The 22279-nt window shown below is 40.3% G+C and overlaps 1 protein-coding gene across 2 annotated transcripts in view; it reads left to right on the top strand.

Moving 5' to 3' along the window:
• Positions 1-22279, top strand: part of DOCK8 (dedicator of cytokinesis 8) — a 148720-nt gene that overhangs the window by 8561 nt on the left and 117880 nt on the right. Inside the window, exon 2 of one of the 2 annotated variants that reach the window (XM_075931670.2) lies at positions 16159-16255. In XM_075931670.2, the coding sequence (XP_075787785.2) occupies positions 16159-16255 (97 nt within the window). Of the gene's footprint in view, positions 1-16158; positions 16256-16365; positions 17834-22279 lie in introns of those variants that run through there. The other variant, XM_075931671.2, reaches the window with a different exon arrangement.

Here is a 22279-nt window from a genome sequence, read left to right as displayed (position 1 = left end):
CCTTCCCATATTCCTATGGCTACATGGCTGGCTGATCCCCTTTGTCAGGGAGCAAGGGGAAAGTGCACAGTTTGCCCCCTGCGCTTTCCAGCCATAGAAAGGAATGCAGCAGACCAGCTGTGCACTTTGCTCTTGCTCCCTGACAGGGACAGGAAGGGGAAGAGCAAGCAGCCTGGTATGAATCTCAGTTGGGCTTTGGCCCTCCCCTATGCTTCCCCCTATACACACTGCTAGCCTCCTTCCCAGAGCCCCTCCTCAACCCCCCATCCCTCCCTGACTCCTGCCCCCCAACACCACCAGCCCCTTGCTCTGAGCTCCTCCTTAAGGACCAGAACAACACCAGGTAAATGTGCTAGTACTGATTACAGAAGCTTAGAAAATCATTATTGAACCCTTTTTTAAAACAGATTTTCCTTTTTGTGAGCCTAATCTTTGCTACTAGAATGATAACAAATAGAGTCTAAAGTTGCCTGTTGTTATCGGAACAGACTGCTTTTCACACGCTACATCTGTAATATAATAATAATAATAATACACTGTTTCTAATAGTATAATAGTGTGTATTTGTCATGTGCATCTTCTACCACTAATAACATATTAAGAATAAAATAAGATTTATATCAGTTTCATATTGCATATGCAATAACCGTTCTGTTAGAAGTTTCCTTCATTAGAAAGGCCAGTTTTGATTAGACTTTTAAATATTATGAAGCTGAGGCTGTAAATCAATAAAATTGCTCGGAATTCCCTGTGCAGAGAGGCTGCAGAAATAGATACATATGCTGGCTGTTAAATACTGAGCATGCTATTATTCTTATTTTAGATCCTTTTGTCTCAGCCATAGGGATTCTTCACAAACTATCCTAGGAATATTGGTTAAAAGGAATTGTGTACTACTATTTCTTTTTCATTCATTTTTACTTTTCTTTAATTATTTCCTTCTTTTTTCACTAGGGCTATTGGAAACTTTTCCCAAGAGGGGAAAAGATGCATTTCCCTGTGTGTGTCATTGGTAGAGATGCCAGACAGTTCTTAATAGCGACTCAATTCCCCCCCCCAGTTATTTAGTGAAAACTAACTCTTGCAAGCCTTATTCATGTGCACATCTTCATGAAAAGCCATATCTTTCCCCCTTCCTCATAGCAAACCTGTGAAAGGACCTTTTGCTTTCATGGTTTGGTGTCCTGGAATCTTCTGGGTTTGTATTTATACAGGGACCAAATTATGCGTGGTCTTTATGTTGATATGCAGATGGGAGACAGCGCAAAACAAAAGACGAGTTGCCTAAATGTCTTTGAGGATCTGGGCCTAATCCACTCTCTTGTCACATAGTATTCAGAAGTGCCAGTTGCAATTGGATTACTTGCACATGTGTGTACATCCCGCTTGTTCCCTCCCTACTGCCCCAAGGGATCATAGTACTGGTGGAGAGGCACTGGGAGCAATCCACCCCCACTATGCCCCACTTAGAGCTGCTGGCTGACTGCATGTGGGCGAGTAAGGTCCACCCCAGGACATGCCTCTGTGTGCCTGCACTTGCTGCCCACTGAGGCAGACTCAGCCCCTTGGGATCTTCCTGGGGAAGAGTACTGCTTTGCACCTCCCCTGCTCCAAGGAAGGGATGTGCCGTAGGGAGAATTGAGCTTTAGGTAATTTCACCACTGAGGGAATCAGGAACATTGTACTAAGTTAAGTGATGGATCGAGTCCAATGTAAATAGCTTTATAGATAACACAGCAAGCTTTTCAGCTGTCTGTCACATTATTGTTTCATCAGCTCCAGAGATAAAGTGTGTTTCCAAATGGCTAGGGAACTTAGTATGAGGCCCCAGAGCTTTTCAATTTTTTAAACCCCTATTTAAGCATAGTTTACATTTGGTTGAGGCACAATTTGACTGGCCACCATGGAGGGATCGAAACCATGTCTTACAAATAGGATTAAAAGCTCCTGTTTTGGCTTGGATCTCTATTTTGGGCTAATGCACGTGTCAAGGCTGTTCCCCACTCTGGCATGATGAATGCAGAAGTTGGGGGCCTGCAAGAGCACTCCAAAACCTTGCCTTTACAGGGTCTGGTACAAAAACTTTCCTCCACAAAATCCTAATACCCAGATTTTGGGGGACTGCTGCCACCATCAAGTGCTTTGAACCCGAAAATAAAAAAAACCAAACACTTCAAATCAACCCCAGGAGTACCCACCCAAAGCTCTTTCCCCCAAAAAGATCTTGAAAGAGAAGAGAGAAAAACAAGCTGCAGTGTCTGCTAGCTGAATCCTCAGTCAGAGGCATGCAGACACCCACACAGACTGACCTTCCAGGACACAAGAATCAACCAATACCAGTTAATTAGAAAAAAGAAACAATCTTTTATTATTAAAACAAAACTGCAGTTGCAAGCATAGTAAAATGGCTAGATAGAAAGAGCCTCCATTACAATAGATACTCAGGAAAAGTTTCTTGGCTGAAGACTTAGTTACAAAAGAAAAAAAAATTAGCTAGTTCAGACATCATTTCCAAACCCCCAAACAAGGAAAACAATAAACCCTGATGGACAATTTAAACTTTTCCCTAATTACACATTGTAAGACGTACATTCTTGGAGAGAGAAGCATCTCTCATCTCCCTCAATAACTGGGAGAAACTGCTCTAGGTCTCAAACAAAGGAGAGAGAAAAGCCCCTCTTTTCTATTTTGAAATTCCTACCTGCATTGTTGTTGGCTGACCACTGGATACCTTGGCTAGGAGACATTAGTTAACCCCTTATTCACCTGGTGCTGGTCAGCACTCCTGATTATAATAGCACGTTTCAGACTCAGGGTTTGACCCCATTCACATGGCACAGCAAACCATGTTATTACCCTGTTCCACCACAACCAAACTAAAATCATAAATGTAATTTGTAAGCCTTGTGCCTAAGAGCCTTGTGTACGGAAAGGCTAAGTCTACACTGCAAGGTTTTTGTGCAAAAATGGCCGTTTTTGTGCAAAAACCTGCGGAGCATCCACACCTCGAATGTGCTTTTGCGCAAGTAAATCAGCAGTAAAACGGCAGAACAGAGGGCTTTTGCTGGTGTAGGTAAACCTCCTTCTATGAGGCATAACTCCCTTTTGCACTACAGCTATTGCATAAAAAGGCAAGTGTGGACGCTCCAGAAACCCCTATGGGAAAAAGCACAGGAGCTTTCTTGCTCAAGAGTGTCCATGCAGTGTGGACGCTCTCTTGCACAAACGCACATTGCTTTTACGATGTGTTTTGAGGTATGGATGTGCTTTTCAACAAGAAGTTTTTGCGCAAAAACTCTTGCACAAAAGGATTCTTGCTCAAGAAACCTGCAGTGTAGACGTAGCCCAAAAGAACAGTGTTATACTTTTCCCCCCTCTTTTAGTATGGTTAGGAAAAGACAATTCTGTAACAATGTTAAGGAACAAACTTTTAGCCCGTGTTTTAGTCTGTAGCCTATTACATTTTATACTCTGGAAATAAAATGCATAATATGGAGGTCCCTAGTTCTGACAATGAACTGTGCAAGACCATGTTTCTTTATGTAGTGTAGATGGGCTCCAAGGTGGGAGCAAGCTATGGAACATGTGCAGAGTAGTATTTCTAAATAATGCAAATATTATTTCAAGATTATGCCATAGTCCCAGCAGATTAATTCAGATAATAATATTGAAAGAAATCTCTGTAAGTATCTTTCTTCTGGTCACAGATGTGCTTATTTGGGACAAGATTCTGGCTTTTATAGCCAAAAGCATATTAAAGAAGTAACTTCACCGGAGGAAATTTGGTTGAGTCTGTTGATTTTAAAGACCACACTGTAGGCAAACATAAGCAGAATGCATGTATGTCACAGGACAAGATAGGCATTCTTATGGTTTCATGTACAAGGGGTTAAAAAGTTCTCTGTCTATCAGATGGCTGATCTAGGGCGGACTATAACAGGAAATTAGAGGAGCATTTCAGAAAGCTAAATAAAATGATTTTTGCTGCCAAGCGAGTTGCATCCTTTTGAGTAAATAAAGGGAGCCCGGAAGTAAAGGATTTACATGTTTTACCTTCTCTGGCTGGTGAATCTGCCCATATCCAAAGAAGAAGGTGTGAGAACAGCTGTTGACATTAGTCAGTAATCTGGCATATGGCCCCACCCCGTACAGCCATATAATCAGTGAAAAATACCAGGAGCAGCAAATGCAGGCTCCATAATTCAGTTCTACTATAGCATCTGAAGAAGCTACTACAGAAAGAGCTGCTCTTAGCATAAGAAGAGCCATGTGATCAGAAAGCCATTGAGGTTCAAGAAGTAACAGTCATTTCTGACAAATATTAAGTAAGCATTAGAATAATTGTCATCTGCCATGGACTGAGAAAGTCCAATTAATTGAATTTGTTTTTTTTTAAGGAAGAGATAATCAGTGAAATCCCTGTTATGCAATAGGAGCATTATCCTTTTCAGTGATCCATGGCAGAGGACCAGGGGTAGGAAATACAATGTAGTCTCTGACCAACAAAACTCTGTGTCTCAGCATTATGACAGTTTATTGGAACAGTTAGAATTACTTACCATATTTCCTCCTCAACTAGAAGTTTTTTGGTGTAAAAAACCCCCCCATACTTTAGACTATCATCACTAATGAAGAAAATATCCCCTGGAAAGGGTTTAATTGATAATGTGCCCATTTTCATGCTTCCCATCAAAAATATAACTACAGTACAATAAGCCCAAACCAAAACTTTGGATCGTGTCCTGAAACGTTGTACAAATTCAAATCCAAAATCTGCAGGTTTTCTTCTTAGGCCTTTTGGAGAAAAAATAGGGTTACCGATTTTGTTTAGATATATTCCTGGAGATTTCATCACATGATACAATCTTTAATTCAAGATTAGTCTTTAATTTCTGGAGATTCCAGACCAATCCTGGAAGGTTGGCAACATTAAGAAAAAAACCAGTCTCATGTGAGGGCTTTGTTTTTATGTTGGGAGACTGTTTGTACAGCCTTTCTAAGGAGCAAGTAAATTGCTCCACCGTGCAACCCACAACTGCATGATGTAATGCAAAGTGTTTCCTCATCCCTTTCAGAGACGCCTACATGCTGACAACTTCTCAGATAGCAGGAGAAAGTGGCATGCTGGAGGGAGAGTCAGAGCAAAGGATTAACTGGAGATACTTTGCATGTTTCTATTCTCAGGATGGTTATTATGGAATCTTTAGGAGTCTGGCATTTACTTTATTCACAGACTATTTGAATGGACTTAAAATTCATAGTCCAACTCTGCCAGAACTGCCAAGATTTATCTGGTTTGGTATCAATCCCTATAAACCCACGGAATTGTATATGATTTCCACGCAAAGTAACAAAAATCCTGGGCCAGGTTCACTTGAAATTCAGATGGAATTTGCCAGAAGATTAAAATATCACATTGAAGTTTTGTGTTTAGAAAAATATCCCAAGTAAAGTCCCCTTACCTGTTAAGGGGGTTGTTTCAGGATTTGTAACTAAGGAATGTCTCTTCTTTAAGTCAAAATCTGCTCTTTTCTATAATCATGATTGAGTTCAACAGATCTCACTTGCCATAGAAATACGCAAAACTGTTTCTAAGGGTGTGGCAAATATGCACAAGGTTTAACTTTTTATAACTGTCTTGATGCCAAGAACTGCTCTGGAGGAAATCCTTTCTCAGCTTAGATATAACACAAGTAGGCACAGCACCACTTCTTCCTCTGTGGTCTTTTCATCATCAGTTGCCCTGCTGCTTGTATGAAATGTCTTCTTTTTGAATAACTTTTGTGTCTAGGTTAGAAATTAAGGAACCACTCAATCCTTCTAGACTTCAGTAATCATGTGCTGTCGCTCAGCCAGGATGTGTGTGTTAGTATTTTTCCTTATAGTGCAGATAAACTTGACTGGATAGAATATATTTTAGACCAATTACTATATATATAATCTGTGTTTGGTATCAAACTTAACAACAACAGCCAAAACCCCTCACCCAAAACATGTCTTGAAAGTAAAATTAAACATGAGTCCAGACTTTCCCAAAGCTTGAAAGTACTCACATGGGGGGGGGGGGGAGGTTGTGTTATCTTTGTACTAGAAGATTTACCTGGCATTGCTTGGATCCTTAACTCAATTAATTTTTGTTTTTCTTTATTTAAATCATTGTCTTGAGTGGGGATGGGGATGAGGGTTTGGGTTCAGTATGCAGGCTTTTCCGGGGAGGGAGGAGTACCCCAGCTTTCTCTCATTGCAGCAGGTTGGGGCCAGGTGAGAAGTGCCTCCATAGGAGGTAGTCATGTAGGCAAAGGAACGCAAAGCCTTCTCAAAACTGCCTACGCGCCTGACCACTTAAGGCTGGGGCTGCTGCCGGGGAAGGCTAGGACTGCAGTGCAGCAGCCTGGCTTCCCACAGCCACTCAGGAGGGGTGGGGCCGCAGCAAGGCAGCCCGGCCATCGGGGGAGGATGGGACTGTGGGGTGACAGCCTGGCTTCCCAGAGCCACTGGGGAGGGATGGGACCATGGCTTGGCAGCCTGGCTGCTGGGGAGGGAGTGGGCTGCTGTGTGGCAGCCCGGCTTCCCCAGTCTCTAGGGAGTCTGGGCTGGGTCCACAGCACAGCAGTCCCAGTTCTTCATGTGGCCTGGAAGGATTGGGCTGGGAGTAGGTGGGACTTGGCTCCAGGAACAGAATCTCGAGGAGCAGGGGCAAGGCTGGGGCTTGCCTTCCCCAGCTGGGCTTTCACCCGCTGTCCATGAGTGCCTCTCCTTGTGTGCTATAGCTCCAGAGGGCACAGCCTGAGAAGGGGTGCATGTCCTCCATCTCGGGCAGGTCCAAGTTCATCTGCCCCCTGCGCTCCACAGCCAGAGTGAGGAACGGAGCAAACTGTACACTCTCCCCTCGCGGAACAGACAACAATGTTCCTGTATGAAGGGGGTGGGGAGCTTCAGACCCCACACCCCCCTTAAAGGGTGCCTGGAGGGTGGGAGGCTTGGGGTTAGGGCAGTCCCAGATGGGGGAAGTGCACCCCCAGCCAGCCCCTTTCACCTGCCTGATGATTGTCTCTTTTCTGTGTGGTTTTCTGCATCCCCATACTTCAGCCTTTTTCCCTCCCCACCCACCCACCAACCCTGACCTTGCTTTAAGTTATGCTAAGAGGAAGCTGCATACCAAATTTGGTGGTCCGAGCTCTTACAGCTTAGGACAGTGGTGGGCAACCTGCAGCCTATTTACTATTGTCCAGGTGCAGGGTTGCCAACTTCTGCTGGTTTCTGTCCACCTACGGGTTTTTTTCCTACCAGTGTTACTAAAGTGACATACACTTAAAGCAAAGGCACGTGAAGTGAGGTGCGTTCTGGTGGCACTCATTGACTGTGAGAGCCGTGCACGCTCTGTACATTAAATCAAAGTGCTGCTATGGTTCAGTCGGCACGCCCTGTAAATTCTAGCTAGGCAAGTGTAGTTAGCAAAACTTCCCTATCCCGGGAGACTGCCATGCTTATGACAATCTTGCGGTCCACTGAGGTCCCCAGCCTAGGTTGTTCATCACTGGTTTAGGAGGAGTTCTAGAACAAACAGATTGACAAAAAGTCTCAGAGGGGTCGCCATGTTAGTCTTAACTTTAAAAACAAGTAGTCCTGTGGCACGTTAGAGACTAACAAAAATATACAGTATTCAATATACAGCTTTCGTGGGTAAGACCTATTTCATCAGATGGGCAGACAGACTTGTTCATTCATCTACAGACGAACTCTGTCAAATACAGAGTAGATGGAAATATAATAAACTGCTAGTAAAAATGTGTGCAAATATTGAATTTTTATGTTCTAATGACATTTCCAGAGTCCTCAGATACAACACATATTACAATCTGTTTTTAACAACTTGCTTGTAAACTTAGGGCCAAATTCTGCAGGTGTTCTCATTCACAGGAACATTCCATATTACTTCAGTTTGTGAAGAAATCATAAGTGCTGCCATGACTTGTGTAAATGTCAAAATCAAAGTTCACATAAACCATAATGCGAGAGAGATTGGCCTCTATGGCTGGGTATGTTTCAAAAATGCAGTGTCTCAGAGACATTATCTTCAGAAATAACAAAAATAATCCAACAATATAAAACCTTATGTTTATTAATATTTAATGTTCCTCTATTAGATTGTAAACTCTTTGGGACAGGAGCTTTTGTCTTTCTATATGTATATACAGCACCTTGCGCAACCCCAATCCTGATTGTTACCTTTGGTACTACTGCAGCACAACTGTTAAATCATCATTAATCGTCAGCATCACAGGCAATCCACAACCAATAGTGATTGTGTAGCCTTTAAATATGTTCATATTCCATGGTGCTTGGCATGATGTAAATGACACATTTGACAAACTGAGAATCAAGTTTTACTTTATGTTCCAGTTACATACCTGCTTCTCACTAACTTTTAGTGACCGAGCAGCAGGCTTTCACCCTCTTGTCTGTTTTTCAAATGTCCAAACAACAATGATAAAAGCAACAGTCTAAATTTGGGGAAATTTATTTTGTTTATAACAGTAGCCAATCCTATTTCAATGTCATCCTGTGTTTAAAGCCACAGGGGGAAACAAATGTAGCAGCAGCACCTTCCAAACTAGAACTGAATCATGGATAAGGAAGCAACGGTAAAGCTATGAGCCACAGGAAATCTGTATAAAGACCAAAAACGTGTCAACAGAAACATCACAACAGGGATCCAATCATGCCATTCTGAAACAAGTTGCAAAGTGCTCCAAAAATGCCACAACTTCAAATATACAAAATCCTATGTCCTTGGGGAACAAGGGTCAAAGCCCAGCAGGGTCAAACCACAAATAATGTTTTTTCCAACTCCTACTATTAATCTGTGTAACAGCGGATTTGTATGAGATGTCCCTGTGGCTTTTGAAATGGCCTTGGTGCTATTACACCCATAAAGATCCATCAGTTTCATTAATATGAATGGTATTGTGACTTCCTCCAAAAATGCCAGCTGTAAAAGAAACATGATACAGAATGGGAGGAAAGGTCCCTTCCCTTCCAGAGAAACATTTCTAGCTATGCATCTTTAATTAGCAGCAAAAAAATAAAGACTTATTTCCATTGGCCAATATTCATTGCCTTATTTATGATCTGACTTATTAATCACCTCTATGTTTTAATTCTAGTCTTCCTCCCCACAAGGATAAGGTGAGGAAGAGAGGAAGGAAATAGTTTCAAACTGTAAACTCACTTGTAAATTTTACGAAGTTGCTTTTATTTCAGTAGCCCTTTGTTAATGCAGTCCTTGGATTTGCTTTGATTTTCTTTTTAATTATATAGTTTTTGTATTTGTCTTGTAAATAAACAGTGAGTGGAACTGTCTTGTGCTTCTGCTGGATGCAAGACTGAATAGGAAGAGTAAGAAGTGCAAAACTATATTTTGTGCCCTATTATGGGATGATATTTATTTTAAACTCAGATGAAGTTGTGAGCTGGAATCAAATGGCCTTGTATTCACTTTATAATAATCTTGTTGGTATATGTTTCTGGATTGATAGGAAGCTGTAGACATTACAAATATCCAACACATTTAAAAAGAGCATATTGAGCCTGCGTGTAAATGAAGGCACAAATATCTTAGAAGTTGTTTGATAGAACAGCTGAGGACTCATCCTTTTGATTTGATTAAATGATGCTGCTCTTTTACAGAAAGCAATTTAAACAGCTCACCAAACCTAAAGATGTGCCCTACCTGTAAAGTTTCACTTTGGATTCAGATCCAACTTTCCTATAGGATATGCACATTTAGGGGTTTAATTCAGAGTCATATTCAAAAATGCATTAAAAGAACTTTTGGTCAACCAGCATGAGAGAACCCAGAAGCAAGCACTGAATAATAAGATTTGGTCAGATTGGATTCATTTCTCTGGTACAGACGACCTCTGCATACAATGTGGCCGTGTCTAGACTTGCCAGCTGTCTACACTGGCCGCTTGAATTTCCGCAAGAACACTGACTTCCTACTGTCTGAAATCAGTGCTTCTTGCGGAAATACTATGCTGCTCCCGTTCGGGCAAAAGTTCTTTTGCGCAAAGCTTTTGCGCAAAAGGGCCAGTGTAAACAGCTCAGATTTCTTTTGCGCAATAAAGCCCCGATCGCGAAAATGGCAATCGGGGCTTTTTTGCGCAAAAGCGCGTCTAGATTGGCACAGACGCTTTTCCGCAAAAAGTGCTTTTGCGCAAAAGCGTCCGTGCCAATCTAGACGCTCTTTTCCGCAAATGCTTTTAACAGAAAATTTTTCCGTTAAAAGCATTTGCGGAAAATCATGCCAGTCTAGACGTAGCCTGTGTGTTTACAGTTTTCAGCCACATTGGGATAACAGACAAGCTTTATTAAACACAGATCCCATTTTTTTCAAACAAAAATAATTTTCCATTCAGAATTAATGCTGCTTGAAATCATTCATGCATGATCTACTTGGGTCCAATTTCATTTTTACATTTACTTTTCCAAGTTCACTTCATGTATTTACAGGCAGTTTTTGTATAGCAGTACATTCAGTAACATTTTCAAGTTTCATATAGCTTCTTGTTTTCCAGGAACTGGTCACATGAAAATTATAGCTGAAATGTAAATACATTAAATGCATTCCTTGGCTGTTTTCTCCCCTCTACACCCAGCAAGTAATAACAAGATTGGGAGGCAAAGTAAAATGTCTTTCTATACATTTAATACCTTAAACACAGAAGCCAACTAGCTAGCAGTGCATGCACAATCAAATCTCTTATATAACCCCATATCCTTTGTACTTGATCCACAGACCACGATTTTAAAAAAACACAAGCACAGGGACCAAGGTGACCGAATCCTGAGTCTTCAATTTGTTTATGTGTCAGGGAAATATGGTTGTCCTTTCCTCCCCACTGCCAGACATGGTTAATTTTAAAATTAATTTGTGAATATGTTGTGTTCCTCTCCGTGAAGGCCAGGTAGCTAAACACAAGGGCTTAAAAATCCTGTGTGCTTTGAATGACTGGCATGTCTAACCAGGGATGTAAATGAAAATTGGCTTCCTGTCCAAGTTTCCTACCAACTAGCCAATAACATAAAAGTTGAGGATGATGTTCTGCCCCAGAGTTCAACATACATTTCTGCACATTCTGATGCACCCTATTCTGACTTTGGGAAGATGCTTCATGACTGTCCGGAAATTAACATTCAGTTGTCCAGTCTGGAATTTTTGTTCCCTTATGAAGCAGGGTGTTTCTTACCTTGATAGACCCTCAATCAGCCCATTACAGGGTGCAGAGGCCCTACCCAAGCACACAAAGAATTAACTGCTAGTCCAGCTCAACCACATCTGTCAAGAATGAGGTAATGAAGCACAGCTGTGCTACCTGGAGACTAAATTAGAAATTTAGAGGAAAACACGGGAACTCTGATCCTTTCATCGGTAGTATGAAGGAGAAAGAATCTCCGAGATAATTTCTGTGCTTGGGAGCTAAACAGCTGGGTTGGAATCTGACCTGTTGTGGTTTGTTTATTTTTCTGTTTACTTATTTCTCTAGCAGATTTTTTGTGTTGTTTGTTGCACCCAGAGAACTTTTAAACCTGAGAATAAAGGCACAGAAGAATTATTGTAGTAAATGTTTTGCTTTGTCACTTTGGGTGTGTCTAGACTACAGGTTTTTTTTGGAAAAAAAAGTGGCCTTTTCTTGAAAAACTTCCCGTGTCTAGACTGCTGCCGCGTTCTTTTGAAAGTAAATCGAAAGAACACGGCAGTTTTTTAGACCATGGAAAACCTCGTTTTACGAGGAAGAACGCCTTTTTTTGAAAGTGCTCTTTTGAAAAAAGGCGCTATGTAATGCAAACTGTGCTTTTTCAAAAGAGAGCATCCAGACTGCCTGGATGCTCTCTTTTGAAAAAGCGGCCTGCTTTTTCGAAAGTACTGGTTACAGTCTAGACGCTCTTTTTCGAAAGAAGCTTTTTCGAAAGTATCTTTCAAAGAAGCCTCTTTTGAAGGAGGCTTGCAGACTAGACGTAGCCTTTTAGACCAGCAGGCCCATTCCTCAAACTAACAAAGGTTTAACATAAAATTAAGCATAACTCAATGTGATTGTGTTTTTATAGAAAATCATAACTGGAAGCTTAATCACTAACCTAATTAATGTTCTGTCTCTGGTGTCCTCATCCTGCAATGAACTCTGCACTGGCAGAACTCTCTGAATTTGGTCCCTAAGTTTAATTCCACTTTAGTACCCTTCTGTCTGTAACCATGGTTGCCATACTGGTTTAGGAGTATTATACAAACTGTACATTTTGTTTAGAAGAGGAGTTGGGAGGGGGGAAGAAGGGAAACTATCACGTCACAACTATATGGAGCTGTTTGGAAAAACTGCGGTACAATTGGATATACCTGCTTAGCCATCAAAGTGTCCCTGGGAAAATTCACCTGCTTTAGGAGGGGGGACTGCTCCAGCCCCCTAAGGGCAGCCTCAAATGTGGGAGGCCAAAAGGTGGCATAAGGCTACCTTTTCTTCTCCCGCCCTCCTTTTTCCTTGTGGGTTGTGCCTACCAAAGAATGCTACATGGAATCCAAACACAAGGGGAATTTCACCACTGAATTTAGTGACAGCAGAATCAAGCCATATGACATTTTCTCTACACTCAGTTGTCTCACTGAGTACTACAAAAAACAAGTAAGAGCACTGCATTGATACTGACATATCTGTATGTTTGGACTTCAGTTCTGATTTTAGAAATGCTTAGAGGCTGCAAGCGGTCCTGGAAATGGTTCAACACATGGACCACATGTACAGGGCCCAATGGAACTGAATTTGTGTATATCGAAGGGTCATATTTGCCCCTTGTTTTCAGTGAGTGTCTTTGTAAATCTAGCTAGTGAGGAGAGTTTGTTTGCAAAAACACGATTTTTACCATCTAGTATCTTTATCCTAGTGCACAATATTTTAAATTTAGTAGATACAGCTAACTTAGTAAATGAAACATGAGAAATACTACATCAGTATCTAAAATTTATTAAATTGAACTGAACTTTACTTATTCAACATCCCATAAATGTAAGCAATTTTATCTTCAGTATTGTGGTGTTCCTTTTCAAACTTATTTCTTCGGTCAGATATTGAAAAATAGGTGAGGTCAAATTCATTGCCTCTTGTAAGGAGCATATGTAACCCAGACACCTACATCTACACTGCAGCCACTTGTGCAAGAACTTTTTGCGCAAGAGAGCGTCCACACTGCCATGGATGCTCTTGCGCAAGAAAGCTCTGATTGCCATTTACAGAATAGCCATTAGCGCACCTGTGCTTTTTCTGATAGAGGTTTCTTTCACAAGAAACCCCTGTTGTCCATCCACTCATGCCTTTTTGTGTACTTTTTCTTGCGCAAAAATGCGCTTGTAGTGTGGATGCTCCACGAGTTTTTGCATAAAAATGGCTGGTTTTGCGCAAAAACTCTGCACTGTAGACATAGCCCCAGTGTGGTTCACTTTAGGTGTATGGGTTACACATAGTTCCTTTGAAAGCTATGGAGTTGCATCTGCTTACAGCAGATGGTGAGTTGGGGTGCAGGCCTGTGTGCCTCTTTTCCCTTTTGGAGCACAGAACAATACTTTGTTCTAGGGACCCACCACCCCACAGCAGCATAATATAGAGCCATGTTATCCTCTCATCTAGAGTGGCATCTGGTTTGGTGAAACATTTAGCCATAGTCGACCAGCAGATGAATGCTGCGGCAACTTCAGTTAATATCAATGAAACTCGTATAGTATGCTTCACAGGGAAGAATCTGGCCCATTCCCTTCAAAGAAAAATCCTGTGTTCAGAATTATTTCATGTTGTGACAGTCACATGATCCGAAGTTACTTGTGGTGGGAGATGAACTGGAAGAAAATCGATTTAGTATACAGTTCTTGTTCTCTTTTTAAAAGTCCTCTACAATAGCTTAAACACACCAGAGACAGGAAAACCACGGGTTTCCCCCACGTGCCTTCTCTCTGATGTTTTTAAAATACAGTACCTATTTCTCTTTAAGAAATTTTCTGTTTCAGCTTTAAGAATCCCTCCACATTTTGGCTTGTCAAAACCTAGTGGTGCCAATACTGAGTAAGAACAGTTTTTTTTCTGTGATGGTTCTTCTTCCTGTTCTTGTGGCTTTACAGCCTTGTGGTGCCAATACTTAATAAGAACATGTTTTTTTTTTCCGAGATGTCTCTTCTTCCTGCTCCTTAGCAGTATTTTGGCTTTTCAGGGCTGCTTTTGCAGTGGCTGCAAAGGTTGCTGCTTTTAGAGCCAAGAAAAGTCTTAGTCACATTTGACAAGGGCCCTGAATGATCAATTGCTTCACAGGAAGCTGGGGACTGGAGAAGAGGGAGGAGAAGGTGCAGGTTGAACAAGGTAGTGCCATGATATTGGGTCTGATAAACCTGATTATCTGATGGCTGAAGGACCTAAAAATGCTCACTAGCATTGGAGAAAGGAATGCTGGGGAGAAGAGAGTCACTTCATCATAATGTTTCCCTAACCCCATGCAGGTTGTCCCATGTATCACAGAATTCTTCTCATTCTCCTCCACTGGGAAACTGGACTCCATAATTTCCTTTAAACTTGAAATCTGGTCCAAAGCAATTATGCTGTTTAAAGTAAAGTCAGACCCTCCTTTAACACACAAACATATCCCTACCCCAAGAAAAGCCTTTTATAACTGGAAAGAGGAGAAGAACCTGAACCTGCATGAAGTCCACTGGGGGCTATTCTATTGCCAAGCTGTTCAACTTGGAAGAGGCTCAGATGCTCTAGAGATGGTGGCAGCACAAAACTCTAAAGAGAATGTAAATTGAGACAGTGAGAATCCGGTTCATCACTGATGAACTACCTTTAGCTTCAGAAGAATTACAGTAGGGATGAATGTGGTGATTAAGGGCGTCATTTTCGGAGGGGCTATGCACTTGCAGCTCCTCCTGATTTCATTTGGAGTAGACTCATGGACTCCCAATATTCTGCTTTTCCCATTTGACACCCTGGATTTGTTTAAAGATCCTGATAAACATCGCACCCTTTCTAGATAATGGTAATATCACAATATTTGTTTTATAACAATTGAAGTTATTGTGGAGGAGATTTTCAAAAATGCAGATGGCAAGTAAGTGCCTAACTCCCATTGATTTTCAGTGGGAGTTAGGCATGTAATTGCTCTGTGCACCTTTGAGAATCTTTCCCCATGTTGCCTATGTTGAAATCTGTAAATAACCAGCTTCAAAACAAAAACAAGACATTGCTCAATCATTATTATGTGGTGTTTATTTCCTGAGCTCCATAGAGTATTTACCAGAAAGTTATGAAAAGAAGGCAATACAGTCAGTTTGATTAGTGGATTATTAATTCAGTGGATTTGATTGGCTGACTGTACTAGCAATCATTTTGAGATTTTTCAAAGTGCTTGGTTGGCATTGACCTGTCTCTGCTCACATTGAAATAGAGAGTGTTTTTGAAGATCTCACTCTTACAGGTTCGACTGATACTCTTATCAATACTACAGAGTTCTAGACTAGTGTTTTTGTTTCTGGGGCACTAATGACAGCATGCTGTGTTACTGAGTATAGGATTTTGTTGTTTGACCAGTGGGTTTTTTTGGGCGGGTCTGTGTCTAGTTTATTAAAAATGTTTTCCCTCTTTGATGGTTCCTCTCTGTTCTCTTGCTCTGCAGTAGTTTCTTTGCTGGACTGAATTTACAGACTGCAAATACGTATTGCTACTCATGTTCCAAATTCACTTGATTTAGAGTCGAATTATTATACGGGTTTATATTTAATTTCTCAAATCCAAGAATTTAGCTTAGAAAATACTGTATGTGTTGATGGGAAATTGAACAGAATCCTGAGAATATAGGATGTTTTATGAACAAGTCAGTGAAGGCTAACACTTGCTACAAAGCAAGAGGAAAGCAGGGAATGATCAAAATATGCTTCCATACATTACAGTAGATCATTAAACTGCTTAAATTCTAGGAATAATATTTGATTATCTTATTTGTACTTCAGATATTCATAAATATAGAGCTGAAATTAACCACTGTGCCCTTAACATTAGTTGTCGGTTGGTTTTTAATTGTGGATCGCTAGTGCATTACATTTAAGTTTCTCTGTTTTAATAAAAGGCACTCATCAGCTGAGATAAGGAAACAGTTTACCCTCCAACCAAGCCTTGGACAGTTTTGTCAACGAAGTATAAGTGGCTCTGGCTCTATTCAGCTGGTAAGTACTGAATTTAGGTTTTTTATGTATAGTATTTACATCTATATTGATTTATGTTTTTAGACTGAGTTAACTGAACCCTTTTAGGGGGGTGATCATGCTTTTTCCTGTCCTTTGCATGAGGCTGTAAGAAAATTACTGCAATATGCATTGAGGCAATGGCACATGTGAAATGATTGTCAGTGGTGCCAAGGGCCTGAGATAGGTTAACATCAATCAAAGTAAATAAATGATGTTGCAGATTATGGCCTTTTGCTGGAATCTTTTGAACCCTGCCCTGTAAGGCTGTATAGGAATAGAGGTGCATATACTGGGTGCTGGCCCATGGTGCGCTGCAAAGATGGCTTTGTGCATAGAATAAAAAAGTGCATGACGTGACCCAGGTGTGCTATAGCTCAGTGCACGGTTCCCCACCTTCCTAGCATGAAGCATTTGGCACTGACCAATGTTGGAAACAGGACTGTACGTTAGCTAAGTAACAAATTTTGTCAACATACTTCAGTGCTTTTTTTCTTCTTATGAGTCTGTGGACAGATGGCCATTTCCTTGTATTTATTGCCAAACAGCAGCATTTCACCTAGTGAAGGTTAACTGACAGCACTGGATTCGCTTATGTTTTGGTTGTACTGAGGAATAGGAAGTACTCTAGCTTAGGTGTCGAGTAATTAGCCATAGAGAGTAAAGAGAAGTGACTGGATGTTTAGCTTTATATTATTCCATGTTAGAGCCTTTTCAGGGAAGATCTTCAATGCCAAATATGTAACAAGAGAATGCCCTCCAGATCTGTCTTCTTCCTACAGGTGCTAACAACTGAATGGCCAGATTCTAGTCAGCTGTCCACAGTGGGGCTCAGGGCTGGAGGTAAAAAGGTATTTTACCTCCTGGTCCTAAGCAGGGACTGTCCAGAATCTTGATGGGCAGTGTGATCCTTGCTACCCAAAAGTGTGCTAGGTGCTTGAATGGGGAGAAGGATGCTAGCTCCTTCCTCTCTTTCATGTCAGTCAGTAGAGCTACTTGGACAGGTAAAGGGTAGTATGCCAAGCCCTTTTCCCAGATGGTGCAGTGGGTGTGTAGGTGTGCCCTGCTTGAAAGTCACTGGGCTCGTTCTGCTTGTGTAAGGTGCTCCCTCAACATCCTCTCCAACCTGCTAGAGGTCACATAGGGAGGAATCTAGCCCCTGTTTATTGTAACAAGAGGAAACATATTCCCTTTAAGATCTTTTTGAAGGCCCATCAACAGCAGGGGATATTTGGGAATATCCGATGCTAATAAAACAGAAATGAAAATCTGACCCTTTTCCGAGTGGCTGTAGCAGGAGGCAGAGTATTTGTGCCCCAGCAATTGAGAAAACTGGAAATACTGCAAGCATTCACTTCCTGTGTGTCACGGCTTACCACTAGCATTTTTACTCGCTTCCTCAATTTGAATGCCGTGGTGAGGCAGGGTTTTCTTTCTTCTATTGCTGTCAGCAACCTGCTTCTGCTGTTAGGAAATTTGGTAACACTAAATTTGACTTCCTGTAGCCACCATTTTGTGAGCTGTCACAACTTACATGCCTTTCATCCATCATCTAAAAAGGTACGTCTGGTGTCGTGATTTAGAGCTATTTCTGTGGGATTATTAAATTGCTCTTCATTGCATAGCATGTGTAGTGTGTGTGTTTGGAGGGTGAGTACAATAATGTATCATAAGATGCAATGAGGACTCATTTGAAAATGTGCATTTTTTCTGTGTTAGTCTATTACATAAAATCTCTATTTAGTTTTATTCTGTCACCCCTTTTTGAAATTCTTATCTGGAAAATGTACACACAATTCAAATGACCAAGGTTATTATTGCCACCTAAACTAAATAAGTTAGAAGCAAAATAAAATATGATTGATTTGGTTGATGAAAGTGGATGGTGTAATGTTGGAAAGTAAATATAATGGTTGATTTTAAAACTGGATTTCAATAAGCAACATCATTTGGTTTTCAAAACACTGTTTTCAAGCAAAAAAATCAGTATAGATATACTTATATGCATTTTAAATCACTTTGACTCATTTGTTTTCAATCTTTTGTAAACTATGGAACATTATACCAGATGTCTGCTGGTATATGCCTTATTAGTAATGATGGCAAATGATTCAAAATTAATCATGAGATTTAAAAAAATAATCATCGTTAATTGGAGTTTTTGTTGCACTGCTAAACAATAATAGAAACAAATTTAAGTTTATTATCCATATTTTTCAAATATATTGACTTCAGTTACAACACCAACTAGAAAACAGAGTGCTCACTTTATATTTTGATTACAAGTATTTGTATTGTAAAAAAACAAATAAAAAGAGAGTGCAGTCTACAAGTTGAAAAGTGAAAAGATATTTGAATCTTTATCATATCTGCTACATAAATGTCTTACAACACTGGCTACCACAGTGTCATGCCGTGCTGATTTCACTTTCGGGTGACATTGTGAATAAGAAGCTGGCAACATTATCTTCTGTAAATGTAAACAAATGTAAACAGAGTTGTTTATGATCTTAGCAACTGACTGAACAAGAATTAGGACTGAGTCAACTTGAAGACTCTAACGTTTTACATTGTTTTGTTTGAGTGCAGTTTTGCATAAAAAACAAATCTACATTTATAAATTACACTTTCATGACAAAGAGATTGTGCTACAGTAGTACAGGTTGAACCTCACTCTCGGGCACTCTCTGGTCCAGCAACATCTGTGGTCCAACATGATTTTTAGTTAGCCGGGTGTTCACTTATCATGGGTGTAGCCAGGTTTCTTGTGGTCTCATAAAGTTTGTTTACAGTCACCAGTCCTGGCTTTCAATTTTCTGTGCTGTTAGCTCTAATTTACCACTACGTGTCCTCTAAGAGCCAAGTAAGCAATGGAAGTGTTAGTAATAAGCATAATAAATTTGAATTGATATTCTATTATTGTTTACCAGTATGCTTAAAACAGTGATTAATCATGATGCATTTTTAAAATTTAGTTCATTTTGAGTTAATTGCTTGAGTTAATTGCAATTACTAATGCTTTACCTAGTAATTGTTCTAAAGGATTTTGAGCATATGTGAGGATATTTTGACTGCAATGCCAAAGACTGCCTGAACTTAGTAACCATTGAGCATCAGTCTGTGTTCCTACTTTTCTACTGAGACAAAATTCCTCAATCTATGGAGCCAGTGATATTGACTACAGAGGATATAGAATGGTAGTGGTATATTGATTACAGAGAAGTTAGAGATATTGGTTGAAATTCTGGCCCCATTGAAGTCAATGGGACTTTTTGTTATTTGCTTCACTGAGGCCAGGATTTCATGCATTATAGCTAGTGTTTTCCAAAAATCCATTTGTTTACAATATATTGTCCCTTTTAAAGAATTGGATTAGCACAGCAAGCTAGCAATGGGAAGACAATTGGGAGAGATGGGTACTTCGATAATAGCAATCCAAAGAACAAGGTCAAATCCATATTAGTCTTGCTGAAGGTAGTTTCACATCAGATAGCTCTGTGGTCTTTAAAGAGCAATTTCAAACAGGCCAGTAAAAGGATTTGACAATCCTGTAGGTGTGGATTTCTGCACACATGGAAAGCACCATCAAATGCCCAGTGCCAACTTTGTACATGTGATTTGTGTTCAGTAGATGTACTTGTCCATATAACACTGGCAACACATACAGTAAGTAAAATCAGATTAGTACCCTGAACATTTCTGACAGTCTGCATATTGGGAATTTTCCATCCTAGTACTGTATTGGATGTACTGGAGAATGATGTTTTCATGATGCACTTGCTATAGATGCAAACACTTGCTACTGAAAATACCCTCAAGTTCCTAAAAGTGGAACATAACTGATGTAGAAAAGGAAAGGATAGAATAGTATCTAACAAGATGCAAATAGGACAAAGCAAGAATTTATAAAAACTTTCACTCACTGAAATGTAAAATACCTATATCCTAATTTCTATAAGAGGGCCCCTCTTTTTTTTTTACAAAGCTGAATCCAAGCTGAATCCAAGCTTGTAAAAAACAAAATAAAACAAAATAAAAAACCTGTTTGCCCAAAACCTGAAGTTCTTATGTTTTACTCAGTTCATATACTTTTGAAATGCTTGTTGCCTTCAGTGAGAGTTTTGCCTGAATAAGGACTTCAGGATTTGGTCCATAGTTTTTATTTGTATGGAAGAACCTTGAAATGCAAACAGAATAGGATTGGTCCTGCCTTGCGCAGAAGACTGGACTTGATGACCTCCTGAGATCTCATCCAACTCTATGGGTATGTCTAGACTACATGCCTCTATCAACAGAGGCACATACAATAAGCTACCCAACATAGTCAGTGAAGCACGGATTTAAATATCCCCGGCTTCATTAAAATAAAAATGGCCGCCATACTGTGCCAGCTCAGCTGATCGTCGGCACAGCGTGCGAGTCAAGATGCGGATTGGTGGACAGGGGAAGCCTTTGTCGACCACTCCTGTAAACCTCATTTTACGAGGCATAAGAGAGCGGTCGACAAAGGCTTCTCTTGTGGACCGATCCACGTCTTGAGTCGCGCGCTGTGCCGACGATCAGCTGAGCCGGCACAGCGCAGCGGCCATTTTTATTTTAATGAAGCCGGGGATATTTAAATCCCTGCTTCACTGACTATGTCGGGTAGCCTATTTTACATGCCTCTGTCGGCAGAGGTATGTAGTCTAGACATATTCTATGATTCATAGGGAGTGGTTAGTAGTATCAACCAAATATTGAAATAAATGGTATAAGAAAGATCAGATGTCTTATTTTTGTTAATTGCTGAATATTGTTTGTAATCTCCAGCTATAGGACAGTACACATGGACTATGATCTATGCTTATACCATTTATTTTTGGTACTTTCAGGAAACAGCCTTTTGCAATATTTGGACTACTGTCATGACAGAGTCCTTGTTCTTGACAGTCAAGGCTAGTTTAACAGGCTGATTTGATAAACATACTCCACTGTACATTGGTACATTTAGTTATTCTAATCTTGTAATTATCTTTCATGGCTCACACTGTACTTAGTTTTTCATGTACTTCCTCAGCGCTCCCAGAGAACAAAAGATAGATTATCTTAAACTGAGACTTTTATACCACTTCATTACTTATAATGAAGACTTCATTATATTATATACTTTTATACCATTTCATTACTTAAATGAAGACCTATAATAGGAGATAGATAATCCGTGAATGTGACTGGACAGGTGTTTCATTGTCTTCAGACAAGCAGTCTATTTTTTATTAGTTACACAGTGAAAAACAAGAAATAACAGTACCTTCTATATATGTAATACCTTGTATATTTATATAAAAGAAGCATAGTTCTAAGTTGCTGTTTCATATTTTTTTCCATTCAGCAGTAGGAAATTCTGACACTATTGTTGTGACTATGCAAGGAAAAAACCAACCAATTTGATAGTAGGTGCTATTGGAAGAGTTTATATGTTTTGAACTTTGCTCTCAAGAGGATGTTCCATTTAAGAATGGCTAATTAGGTGTGACTAAACATCGTTTGGCTTTATTAAAGTTACACAGCACAACATACTGCAGAGGTGGCAGATGCTAGAGGTTTGTGATAATGGCAACAGTAGTTATATGTATTTCTAAAGAGTTCCTTTGATAATTATTGGAAAATATCATCAAAATAAGTCATCTGTCCTAGCCAGGGGCTAGGAAAACAACCCTGGTTTTAGATTTTGATAGTAATTGTATTGGGGGTTCCATGGATTTAATTTGGAATTGAGAGCACTCAGCAACTCTGACAATTAGGATTGAAGTATGTCTGGCAGGAATCCAGATAGTGAAATATTTTGATTATTTTGGTCCGGACTGTTTGTATTGGATGTCAGGATCTTCAGTACCTGCCTTAGCTGTGGCTCCTACATTAGGGACTCAGCCACCATGATCTGAATATTTCTGTTGCCTTTCTCTGAGGATGTTAGGTACCCTTTGGCTGCTGCCTGCTTGCTGACCCTTCCTCATTGGGCCCTTT

This window comes from Pelodiscus sinensis, chromosome 6 (genome assembly GCF_052426305.1).
Source record: "Pelodiscus sinensis isolate ZL-2025 chromosome 6, ASM5242630v1, whole genome shotgun sequence".
Taxonomy (NCBI): domain Eukaryota; kingdom Metazoa; phylum Chordata; order Testudines; family Trionychidae; genus Pelodiscus; species Pelodiscus sinensis.
This window is presented reverse-complemented; position numbering and strand designations above follow the sequence as displayed.